Here is an 11428-nt window from a genome sequence, read left to right on the forward strand (position 1 = left end):
AAACTCCACTCATAAGTAACAGGCATGCTCAAACATAAGAAACTTGACTTCACAACTAATATTTTATTTCATCCACTGTATGACTATGCCTAACATTATTTTGTAGAAAAAGAAATCGCCAGGCCTATATGAAACAAATGTTACATGACCGACATTTGTATTTTTTATTAATTTTAACTAATAGATACTTAGCAAAGAAAATTAGAAATTATTTCAATACACAAAATCGCAACACTTGCACATAAGGAACTGACTAAAATTATACTTACAGACTCAAACATAAGTTGGTACACAAGCTCAAAACAAAACAAGTAAAAGTTTTGACTATTGTGAAGCACATTACACAGTGTCTTACATAGGGTTCAATGTTGATCAGGTTATTCCATCTTCATTAAACAGCTGTCAAAAACAAACACTACTGTGCATGAACAGTAGTTGTAGTTAAAATGCAGACAACTTTTTGGCCTTTCATTAACACACCATATTACACAATTGCTTTGTCTCAGTGATACTCTTCCAATGTAACCTTCCAACCACATCTCGACCTGAAAGACAGAAAATAAAATTATTAATTCACTTCAGAAACAAACAAGTAATAGATGTCCTTTAAAAATGTAAAATAATTCCCAAATCTAAAGTATTCCATTATGGAGAATGGAATTACATAGTTCAAGTAAAAAGTCCAGACTACAAAAATCATGTGCATGATAAAATTAAGCGCATACACATATTAATGTGAAGCCTTCAATTATTTAAAATTCACAATAGAAGAAACATTACATGCAAATTTGTAACATTTCTGAAGTTTAAAAAAACGTTAAAAAAGAGGACTTGTTAGATGAAATTAACAGTTTACAATTGAACCTTTTCCACCGCAGTCAGGAGAACAACACACAATACAAATATGAAAATTAAGCACTTCTCCGACGTAGTGGCGTCCAAGTACAAACCAGGGTTTAGCTCATGGACTACCAGCTACTACTGATACACGAGCTATAAATAAGGAAAGGCAAGCATTACAGGTAAGATTAGAAGTGCATATATTAAACACTGGAAAGTCCAGAGAAAGCTGTATCCTATGAAAAGTAAACAGTTATTTTTTTCAGACTGTTGTCGTATTTAACCATTACTTGAGGTGCCTGTAAAAAATGGCATTACAAAATTACAGAAATATACTGTATTATTACATAAAACAAATCCCATGAAAGTTTAAAAAGAACAGAAAAAAAGATGAAGATAAAAGCTTGATGTATCCCTTATGTTTTTTCTTTCAGTTTTCTTTTGTTTTTGTTTTTTTGACAATTCATATACAGGATGTTGGAAGACCATACCAAATGGGCGCATTCGAGAGCGTACGTCTCTCGTACCCTGTCCGCATTGAGCGGGCCTGAGAGAATCGGGAAGTCAGCTCATGGCCTGCAAGGAAGTCCCCGCTGGCAGGTACAAACAAGGTCAGAGTTAGGAGACAACATTCTTCTTTTTTTTGTTGTAAATCCTTATTTTCTGGTACCCATTTAGCAATACTGTACCTGTTAATTTTTTTTTACTGTTACAAAATGGCAAGAAACAGCCAAAAGCCAGCTGTTATATTATTGCCAAAAGACTGAAGTCTCTATGTTACCACTACAGTAAAGCACTTCAGGGTGCTGTGAAAAACTTTAAAGAAAAACAAAAATTAAGCAAAGTACATTAAATAGGAAAGTCAATGTAGCATACATTATGTGCTAAGGAGCGTTTTTCTAAGTAATACAAGGACATACCTGTATTTCATTTTGCAGTTTAAGTACTAGTATGGCTTGTAACTGTTTTGGTGGCCACCTCGCCTTGAAGATTTGCCGTAACCACTCTGCTGGTCTGCAGGTTGAGCAGAGAACACAGGGGGGAAAATAATAAAATAAATCTTCATGTTGAAACTATTTAACACCAATGTGACAATAACAAAGAGAAGAGTTTAGAGAGAGACGAGAAAAAAAACTGACAAAGTATAAACATTTTTACACTGCATAGATACATGTAGTAACATACCCTAAAATTGTACTTATTTTATTAACAGTTTAAATTAGCCAATTAATAGAAAATTATTACATTCAATCAATATGATAATTATTAGATACTTACTTTAAACTGTAATCAAACATACTGTATTTCAATTATACAGTTTTCTGGAAATATGGGGAAAGAAAAATAAAATTGAAGTTTTTTAAATAGTTTATTTTCTTCTTTAAAAAAAAAAAAAGGCCATTGGCTATTGGTCATTTCCCCATGGCCCACAAATGTACATTTTTAATTCTTGATGAATGGTGGTCTCGAGGCACTTGAAGGCAAACATTCCTTTCCCATCTCTTTAAGCTCCACTTTTTATACAATAAATATGTACATTACACCTTAAGTTAAAGCAAGATTTCCTTGTAAGACAGTCAATGCAAATGCATGAATCCAAGTACCTATGTTTAAAGCTTAACCCATATTATGCATGCAAGTGAATTTCAAGTATGTAATTTAGTGCACAGTTGTCATAATACAGGTACCAAAAAGAAAATCCCTGATACAATATATCCTTAAGAGCTTTTGTCAGTGTTTCACAAACAGTATTACATACTGCTGTAGTCACCATATCCGTAGTAGTTGTTGTAACCCGAGTAATCAAAGCCCCCGTATCCACCATAGCCTTGACTGTTGTAGCCGTAGCTTCCATAATTTCCATAACCTTGATTCCAATAGTTTCCATACCCCTGGTTCCAATTCTGATTAGGTCCTAAAAAAGTCAGTCACGAAATGTACATCACAGCATAAATATATGGCCAACAGCAACAACGGAATTTTGCATTCAGGGGGCATTGCAATGGTACAATGCATGTAATAGAGCTATCAAAGCATTTGTGCATATGCTAAAATAGGACTGACCCCCTCTTCCCCGACATCTAGATGAGTAACCTCCTCTTCCACCCCACTGCTGCTGCTGGTACTGCTCCTTTGACATTGCTACCTTGATTTCACACTACATGTACAAACAAGTAAACCAGAGCATTAGTAGTTATGTTATGAATTCTGTAATGTTACTTGACTCGACTGACAATAAGGGTTATTTGTTTATCTTGTAGAACTAAAAGTGATATAATATTGCAGTACACACACAGTAATAGTAACAGTCAACTATCAATTGCAATTAAGTGTCATGGTAACTATAAGATTAGTCTATACCTTGCTTAGACCAATGTTATGGTACTTCTTTTCCATTATTTTCTTTACTGGTTCCTCCTCTTTGAAGGTAATAAAACAGAATCCTCTTCTTTTATTTGTCTTGTTTTCCATTGGCAACTCAATAGACTCCACCTGGAAACAATCATTAATTTATTAGCCATTAATTTAACAGAAAATAGTGAAAAGGCAAAATCAAAAATGTGTTCAAGGGGTAGTTAATGCACAATAATTGGCAATAATTTATGGCTGAGTCTACAAAATAAGAGTTTACATGTCCTAGTTACACACCTCTCCAAAAGCATCAAAGTATTCTCTTATCTTCTCTTCAGGGGTGTCCGGTGAAAGACCACCAACAAATATCTTCTTCACAGGCTCTTTGGACTTCATGGCTTTTGCTTTTTTTGGATCAATGACTTTACCGTTAAGCTTGTGCTCTTTTTGTAAAATGACCTGTGATCGGTAGATGACACCACAACACTGAATCTAATATGTTACAAAAGCAAAAGAAAATAAGTCCAAATATAAATAAGACAATAATTAACTGCTTAGAACAGGCAGGTCAGCTCCTATCCTGGAAGACCATAGTGTGGAGGAGTTAAGCATTTTCCTCTATTTAAAATCACAAACTGAACTCATCCTGCAACTTCAATGAATCTTTTACAGGTTGAATTAGGAGTGTCAAGGCAGTGACAATATTATATTCCGCAGTGAAATGGCTCTCTGGAACTTGTGTTGAATATTAATAGTGACTACCTTCTCCACACTTTCAGCATCTTTAAACAGCACAAAGCCGAACCCTCTAGATCGTCCCGTCATAGGATCCAGTTTTAAAGTGCAGTCTACAACCTCCCCAAACTTGGAGAAATAATCTTTTAAATCCTTCTTTGTTGTGTCCCAGCTTAAACCTCCAACAAACATTTTCCTGTAGGAAAAAAAAAAAGATTGAGTTGAGAGCCATGGATGAGGTAGTAATGTTGACATCATTGGGAGACTTCCAATTTCCAAAATATGATTTTGATGCGTCTGATGTATTATACATATAGTGGCTAGAACAGTGCACATCAACGGGTACCAATTCAAAAAGATTTAAGGACACATCCTTGAAAGGATAAGGTGAATATGCGCTTTTCTTTCTGACAACCGGACAGGAAGCATTAAATCTACCCAAGCTAGCGATATACACTTTCTAGTGACAGTCATAACATAGACATGAAAAACTGATTAAGTACATTATATTTCTACGGGTACTCTAAGAAATCTGAATAATTCTGTGCTGTGAAGAAAGAAAACAGTTATTTTACAATACGTCACGTGACGAAATTTCCAAATTTAGTTAGCTTTAGCTAGCGTATATAACGTTAACTTACTTGCAGGCTCTTGGAGTTTGCTAGCTAACCTAAGTCACCACTGTCGTTGCCACAACAACGTGAAAACAGAGCCGGCTGCGTGGTTGTCACCACATCAATCAGCAGCTTGGCATAAACCAGTGTCACCGACGATTAGATTCATGGAAGGCGAATTAAGCATAATTAGAGTGTTTTCAAACATCAAATGGTAAAGTAGCTAGCTAGTTAACTCGGTTGGCAAAATTGCGTAGCTAACTGCCAAACGTTAGCTAAAATCCTGGTTTCTAGTAAGTTAGCAAACGGTACCAGCTTGGTCAAAACTGTAGACGATATTAAGGTTAAACAATTTAGCTAGCGAGCGAGCAAATTATGTGGTATGCGAAAAGAAGGCAACATATTTACTATTCAAGTTACAACACACGCAAATTGAGCGTTGTTGCTAATTATTTTAAGCGTGCGCAGACGAAAATAACCCAGCAGCTATGCTAGTTAGCTAGGTTAGCTTCGAAGCAGCCTATACTTATTTCTTACGCCTCAACATAGCATCCACACTTACCCCTCATCTTCTTCGTTTTTACTAGCATCAATTTTTGATCCTTCAGTTTCTCCCCCCTCAACATCACCAACCGCTGGTATCTGCTCTTCGCCACTTGCCTGTCCGTCTTCCTCCATTTTCATCATCAGGTCTTCCCCAATAAATTGTTCTTCCGACATTTTTGGTCGTACTCGCTGATGAGGTGGTGCAATCGAGCTTCACAGGAGCTTGCAATTATAACGCTAGCGTTAACGTAGGTAGGCAACTCCTCGCGTACAATTCGCGACTAGTCGCAATGATATAGGCTTCTGTGTTAAAAAATCTAATCTAATCCGAGCAAATGATATTAGATACCAGCTATCTTACAGGAAACAGGTTTAACTTGCTTTCACCAGCTGTCAGTACTTTGTTGCCACACACCGGCGATCACACAAAATGGTGGAAGGGAGCAGAGGGCTCACGATTACAACAGCATCATCAGTATAACAGACAATCCAATTGTATACATACCCTTGCTTTTTTAAGCGAAAATGTTATATCCTTACAAAATAAATCTATATAACCGTATATACATTACAACTGTTAATTCCCTGCCCTCTTTGCTCTTAAAAAAACTCCATCAGTAAACTTTTTGGTTTAGAAGTAAGTCATCGGAAAACCGGTGACACTCGACAGATACTCTAGCGCCAAATTCATATTTCTCTTCAGCTTCTGAACGCTCCCATATAAGAATGAATGACAATGGCTGAGTAACCTTTCAAGATCTACATGCTTGTTTTATAGGAAGTGAATAGAAAAGCACAATTATGGTTTGATACCCCAATTTTTAATACTCCCTGTATCCAAAACTGCAGAAAAAAAAAAAAATAGACAACTTTCTAAATCAAGATTTAAGAACACACCAGCACAAAACCTATAGGTTCTACCTTAACATCGCACAGGATAAGAAACTGGGAAACAAAATATTTACAAAAGACATACTGAATGTCATTCAGAGGACAACCAAATAAAGGTATTTTAAAATCAAGATGCTCTTTGATTAAGAAGGACAGGGTATCCACAAGCTGCCTCCAGCGTACAAACTCAACTCTCAGCCTGCCTACCTAGAAGAGAAGAGACAATAAAACCATTAATTATTTTTGATAAGACAAGTAGTTAACTGAAAAAGACCACCTCCATGTTTCACTGTTTAACTTCGCGAGCTGTCGACTTTAAACTATTAAGTTCACCATCAAAAATTAAAGATCATATGTACAACTTCAGTTTCAGAAAGCAAAAACTTCAGCACTACTTGGTTGGTGGACAATATCACCAAAAAGGAGCACATCCACATTCAATTGTGCATCATCCCATCAATTTTAACGTGATTTCCAGCCAGGCAGTAACTCTTTCCAAGGTGATACTGCATGTGTCACCTTTTTTATGGCTTCATAAAACTGATTTACATATGATCTTTATCATCTATATTTTTAGGAAAAGGCTTGAAGTGTACCATTTGAAGTTCTCTATGGACTCTAAAGAAAAAGCAAGCATTATGAGTTTCTGCAGTTTATGGGATATGGACCATTTTTAGGAAAACAAAAAGGAAAAACCACTGAAGCTCCAGAACTGAAATACAAGAACACTAAAATTAAAAAAGAGAATACAACAAAGCAGTTAAAATCACTTAGGTTTCACTGTTAAATACCTGTAAAAAACCCATTTTCAAAAAACTGTTAAAGAAAACAGTGACAACTTAAGGGAAAACAAGAGATCTCCTGTTTTATGTTTGCTGTTTGTTTTTACGCTGGTACAGGAAGTTTGAAGAGACCATACCACAGGACAGCGTTTTCTCGTGCATGCCGTGGTCTCTGCCCGCTATGTGCGACGCCCAGAGAATTTCGTGGTCAGGTGACACACGGCCTGCAATGAAGTCCCCCGCTGGCAGGTACAAACAAGGTACAGTAATCAGAATTAGGGAAAGAACGGAAAAAATAAGGAGAGGTGCCCTTACTTTGTACCCTTTAGCAGTACTTTACCTGTTAGCATAGCTATCAACTCTATGTTATTTCCTTATGATCACCTGTTAAAAAGCAGGGAGAAAAATGGAAAAATCTACAGAAAAACACTTACGTTTTTCTGAAGAGCTTTAAAAAAAAGGGAAAAAAAAACGAAAAAAAAAAAAAAAAAACGAACCACACCACTACACAAGCATTAAGAGTTTAAAGATCTATAGACATTCCCCCAAGATTTCACTCAAAAGGGGCTTGTGACAATGCATACCACTCGTTTGCATGTTGAGGATGGTCAATGTTGTCTATTGATCTTTAAAGTTGATAAAGCAAGCCAAATGACTGTAACCTGAGCCTAGCTTACCATAGGTTCTGGCAGGTCAAGTGATTTCATCAATATGGCTGGTAGTTGTTCTGATGGTTTCCACCCTCTCGGGAGGCCTTGCCATAATTGCTCTGTTGACCTATGAATAATGCAGACATTTTACTTATTGTCTTTACTAATAATCACACAATATAACATGGGAGACAATTTTTCATTTAAAAGCCAAGATAAAACTTTGACTCACCATTGTAATCATCATAGCCTTGCCCATATCCATAGTTGTGATAATTGTAGCCTGAATAGTCATACCCAGCATAACCATTATAACCCTGGTTGTATCCACTGCCATAGCCTCCGTAGTTCTGCCCATAGTAGCTGTTATAACCTTGGTTGTAGCTGTGACTTTGTCCTGCACATAGAAAGTTAGGTGATCAGAACGAGAGAAACACAAAACATTTAGAATAAAGCCTTCCATCCCCATGTCAATTTTTCTAAATTACTTATTTTTTTATTGGACAGACTTGTCAAGAGTACATATAATTACCTCCTCTTCCACGGCCCCTAAATCCCCCTCTTCCTCCAAAGCCCCTGTCTCCTCTGCTCTGCTGCTGTCTGTAGATTTCCTTAGGCTGGGCAACTTTAATTTCACACTGATTTGGAGGTGCGCGCACACACACACACACACACACACACACACACACACACACACACACACACACACACACACACATTTTAAAAAGTATAAATATATTTTAACATTTAAATTAGGAGACATTAGATGATTACTCATTTGCCCATACCTTTCCTGTTCCAACTTGGTGGTATCTGTTTTCTAAAAGCTTCTTAACAGGTTCTTCTTCCACATATGTTACAAAGCAGAATCCTCTCCTCTCATTTGTTTTGCTGTCCACAGGGAGTTCAATACTTTCAATCTATGAAGAGAGGTCAACTTAACCATTTAGGAATATTAACAATTGTGCGTGTTGTCAGTAAACAATGGGGACCACACACTGTGACTAGGAAATACATGGTGTATTTTATTCCCTTGTATTGCCTGATTTTGGAAGCGGTGACTATGCATTTGACCTACATCTCCGAAGGTTCCAAAGTATTCTCGGATTTGGTCCTCAGATGTTTCTGGACGGAGACCTCCAACAAAAACCTTTTTAGGAGGTTCCTTCCCTTTCATTGCCTTGGCTCTCTTTGGATCAATCAGTTTACCATCCAGTTTGTGCTCTTTCAGTTCCAAGACCTGAAAACACATTTACAAGTGTGGGGGAAAATGTTTTACACAAGTGTGGGATACCCAAACAGAATCATGCAGCGTATGTTCAAGTTCGAAGTGCCGTAACGAAATGAAACCTGTTTCATTGTTTACTAACGTAAATACTCACCCTGTCAACACTTTCTACATCCTTGAAGAGCACAAAGCCAAATCCTCTGGAACGCCCAGTCATAGGGTCTGTTTTGATAGTGCAATCCAACACCTCTCCAAATTTAGACAGATAGTCTGTAAGATCTTTCTTACTGGTGTCCCAGCTTAGTCCACCAATAAACATTTTCCTGTAAATACAAATTAAGAAAAATCTGTCGTGGCAGTATTTTCCGATATGACTTGCAGCAAATATCGGTTTGTTCAAGCGTCTTAACGAAGCGTTTCAAGAAAACATAGCTAGATAGCCAACAACTAATCCAGCTAGCCTAACAAAGCCGCGTCACAAAGATAAAAAACAGCCTAATTAGTTAAATGGAGAGCTACAGAAGCACGGCGTGGGAACCAAGCTTCGGCCATCTGCCCGATCTTAAATATGTTAGCCAGCAACCAAGGTACTTGGTACTGATTTAACTAACCTAGATACAAAGCCTACAACATCAAGTTATGCACCAACCATGCTAACTTTATGGCCCCAAGATATCTTAGCTAACTACTAGCCACATTAAACGACCTAAACCATTTAGCTAGGTTAGCTAGCTAGCCTAGTAATCCCATTTTAAACTTACCTGACTAATCCAACCGATCGCACTTGGCTAGCTAACCGACTATATTCCTAATTGAGATAAGACAGTGAACTAATAACATTTGCAAGAATACATCCGTCTATGTTTGTTATCTTAACGATAAATCACAATCCACGTTAGGGCATTTTAGCTAGACAAGTTATTTGGCGGTAAGGCTTACTGGATATCACAACTGGTCCATGCAGCTAATTAGCGTTAATGTTAGTTCAATAGTTACAGCTAGCTATCTTTACAGATCCTTTATTAAACATCATGAGTCGCAATACATTTTAAATATTGCTTACAATACTAGGGTATATAACTAGGCAACGACACGTAAACATTTATTAGCCAAGTTCTTTTTTAGTTTTTGATAACAGCTGGGCCCGGCTTGGCCTAGTAGCGTTAACCTATAGCAAAGATTCGTTTTAGACTCGGAGGCCACTTACCCGTCATCCTGTTGATTTTTACTTGCGTTTATTTTGGAGCCCTCTGGGAACTCATTGCTGCTAAAGTCAGTCTGCTCTTGTTCTGCCTGCATTTTAAGGCAAGTAGGCTGGTATAATTACCGTAATAGATTTGTACGACTATTCAAGAAAACCCCAGCCACACACAAACACTGCCGCGTTTAGTAAAATGGCTGACGGTTTCCAATGACGCAAACAGAAAGGGCAGGAAGAGAAGAGGGCGGGATTTAAAACAAATTATGCCACTATAGCCAGATTAATACAACCCAGCTATGAATATAATTTTAAGAACCGTAGCATGTATTGACACAAATGCCCTCTGAGTTCCGGTAAACAACGGTAATTTAGTTATAATATAGTAACTGAGTATAGTATAGTCGTGTTATAGTATTAGATTTTTAAGCGGAATTGTCTGAACAAAGACTGTTCATGTTCATGTAAAACACATACTTGAATGTCTGGGAATACGTAAATTTCGAAATGTTCCAAGAACTAAATCATAGTCTAAAATACGTTTGAGTAACTGTGAAGTACACCTCACATACACCAATCGTTTCTGGAAAATTATGACATTACTCTGATTTTCAGTTCATTATAAAGGGCGCTAATTCGCAGTTTCTGTTCACAGGCACGAACTCTTTACGTAGACTACGCAAGCTACGTCGACGCGCATTCTTTTCTCGTTCTGCTACTGACAGCGAGCCAAATGATGATAAATGCTTGTATTGACATTTTATGTTGTCCATTAGTTACATAAATATATTTAAACGCGAATGTTTCACTAGAAAATAGTCGGTTGTTTTTTTCAATATTGCAAGTGGAGATTCAGTGGAGTCACATTTTCTGATGGCAACTGAGTAGTAAGAGTATTATGACCACCACTGGAATGAAACCCTATTACGAGCCACAGATGGCACACATTATCTGTTTAACACGATAAAACAGGCGTGAAGAATGAGATAATTCTTATAGCGGCTTTACAATACCTCCCTATATAAAAAGTATTGCATCGTGTGTCATTGAGAAAATTAAAGTATTTTTCTAAGCGTTACTCAGTGCTTGTATGGTGTGTGCATTACTAAATCTTTCATTGTGACTGGCGTTTTGGTTTCTTCAAGCAAAAGTATATGCCATTTTCTGGCATACATTATTGTCTTACCTTCCTCATACGAGGTTACATATGTGGGAATTTGCAATAAAACATTCTTATTTAAATACATTTATGTAATTAATAGACAACATGCTTTCTGATAGTAGCAGAACGAGAAAAGAAAGTGCGTCGGCGTATTTTACCTAGTCTACGTAAAGAGCGCGTGCCTGTGAACAGAAATTGTGAATTAGCGCCCTTTACGGGCCCGCATATAGTCTGCGTAACGTAGTTGCACCTTCGAAGCACACAACAATAGCTCTGTGTTGCCAGGTTGTACAGAGTATCCAGAGAATTTATGTCCAGTTTATTTTTGAACTGTATATTTTCTATGTTATTATGAGAGAAAAGTGTAATCAAATTGAAAATGTAAAACGTAATTTGAAACCGCACTATTCCTTACACACATTAGTGTAAT

General features: G+C 37.1%; 2 protein-coding genes across 28 annotated transcripts; both read right to left on the reverse strand.

Annotated features, from left to right (window-relative positions):
• Positions 1–43: 43 nt before the first annotated feature.
• hnrnpd (heterogeneous nuclear ribonucleoprotein D) lies at positions 44–5740 on the reverse strand. 26 transcript variants are annotated; one of them, XR_014118624.1, is made up of 9 exons: positions 5104–5740; positions 3955–4123; positions 3490–3684; positions 3202–3333; positions 2905–2998; positions 2600–2755; positions 1761–1854; positions 1332–1433; positions 44–545 (listed from the first exon to the last, which is right to left on the reverse strand). XR_014118624.1 is itself a non-coding variant. In XM_081702226.1 (8 exons), the coding sequence occupies exons 1-7, from the start codon at positions 5259–5261 to the stop codon at positions 1787–1789; spliced, it is 960 nt and encodes a 319-aa protein (XP_081558352.1). In that variant the 5' UTR covers positions 5262–5740; the 3' UTR covers positions 44–545; positions 1761–1786. The 26 variants fall into 26 exon arrangements, 19 of the variants coding, with proteins under 19 accessions (XP_081558352.1, XP_081558351.1, XP_081558357.1 ...); XR_014118626.1 differs by lacking the exon at positions 1332–1433 and adding an exon at positions 2119–2162; XR_014118625.1 differs by adding an exon at positions 2119–2162 and having other exon boundaries at positions 44–1433.
• A 146-nt stretch (positions 5741–5886) lies between these two features.
• On the reverse strand, positions 5887–10047 carry hnrnpdl (heterogeneous nuclear ribonucleoprotein D-like). 2 transcript variants are annotated; one of them, XM_027010336.3, is made up of 8 exons: positions 9846–10047; positions 8793–8961; positions 8489–8650; positions 8199–8330; positions 7943–8048; positions 7643–7807; positions 7438–7537; positions 5887–6185 (listed from the first exon to the last, which is right to left on the reverse strand). In XM_027010336.3, the coding sequence occupies exons 1-7, from the start codon at positions 9935–9937 to the stop codon at positions 7467–7469; spliced, it is 897 nt and encodes a 298-aa protein (XP_026866137.1). In that variant the 5' UTR covers positions 9938–10047; the 3' UTR covers positions 5887–6185; positions 7438–7466. The 2 variants fall into 2 exon arrangements, with proteins under 2 accessions (XP_026866137.1, XP_026866138.1); XM_027010337.3 differs by having other exon boundaries at positions 5887–7002.
• Between the last annotated feature and the right edge of the window lie 1381 nt (positions 10048–11428).

This window comes from Electrophorus electricus, chromosome 19 (assembly GCF_041902795.1).
Source record: "Electrophorus electricus isolate QZ-2024a chromosome 19, ASM4190279v1, whole genome shotgun sequence".
In the NCBI taxonomy this organism is placed as follows: Eukaryota; Metazoa; Chordata; class Actinopteri; order Gymnotiformes; family Gymnotidae; genus Electrophorus; species Electrophorus electricus.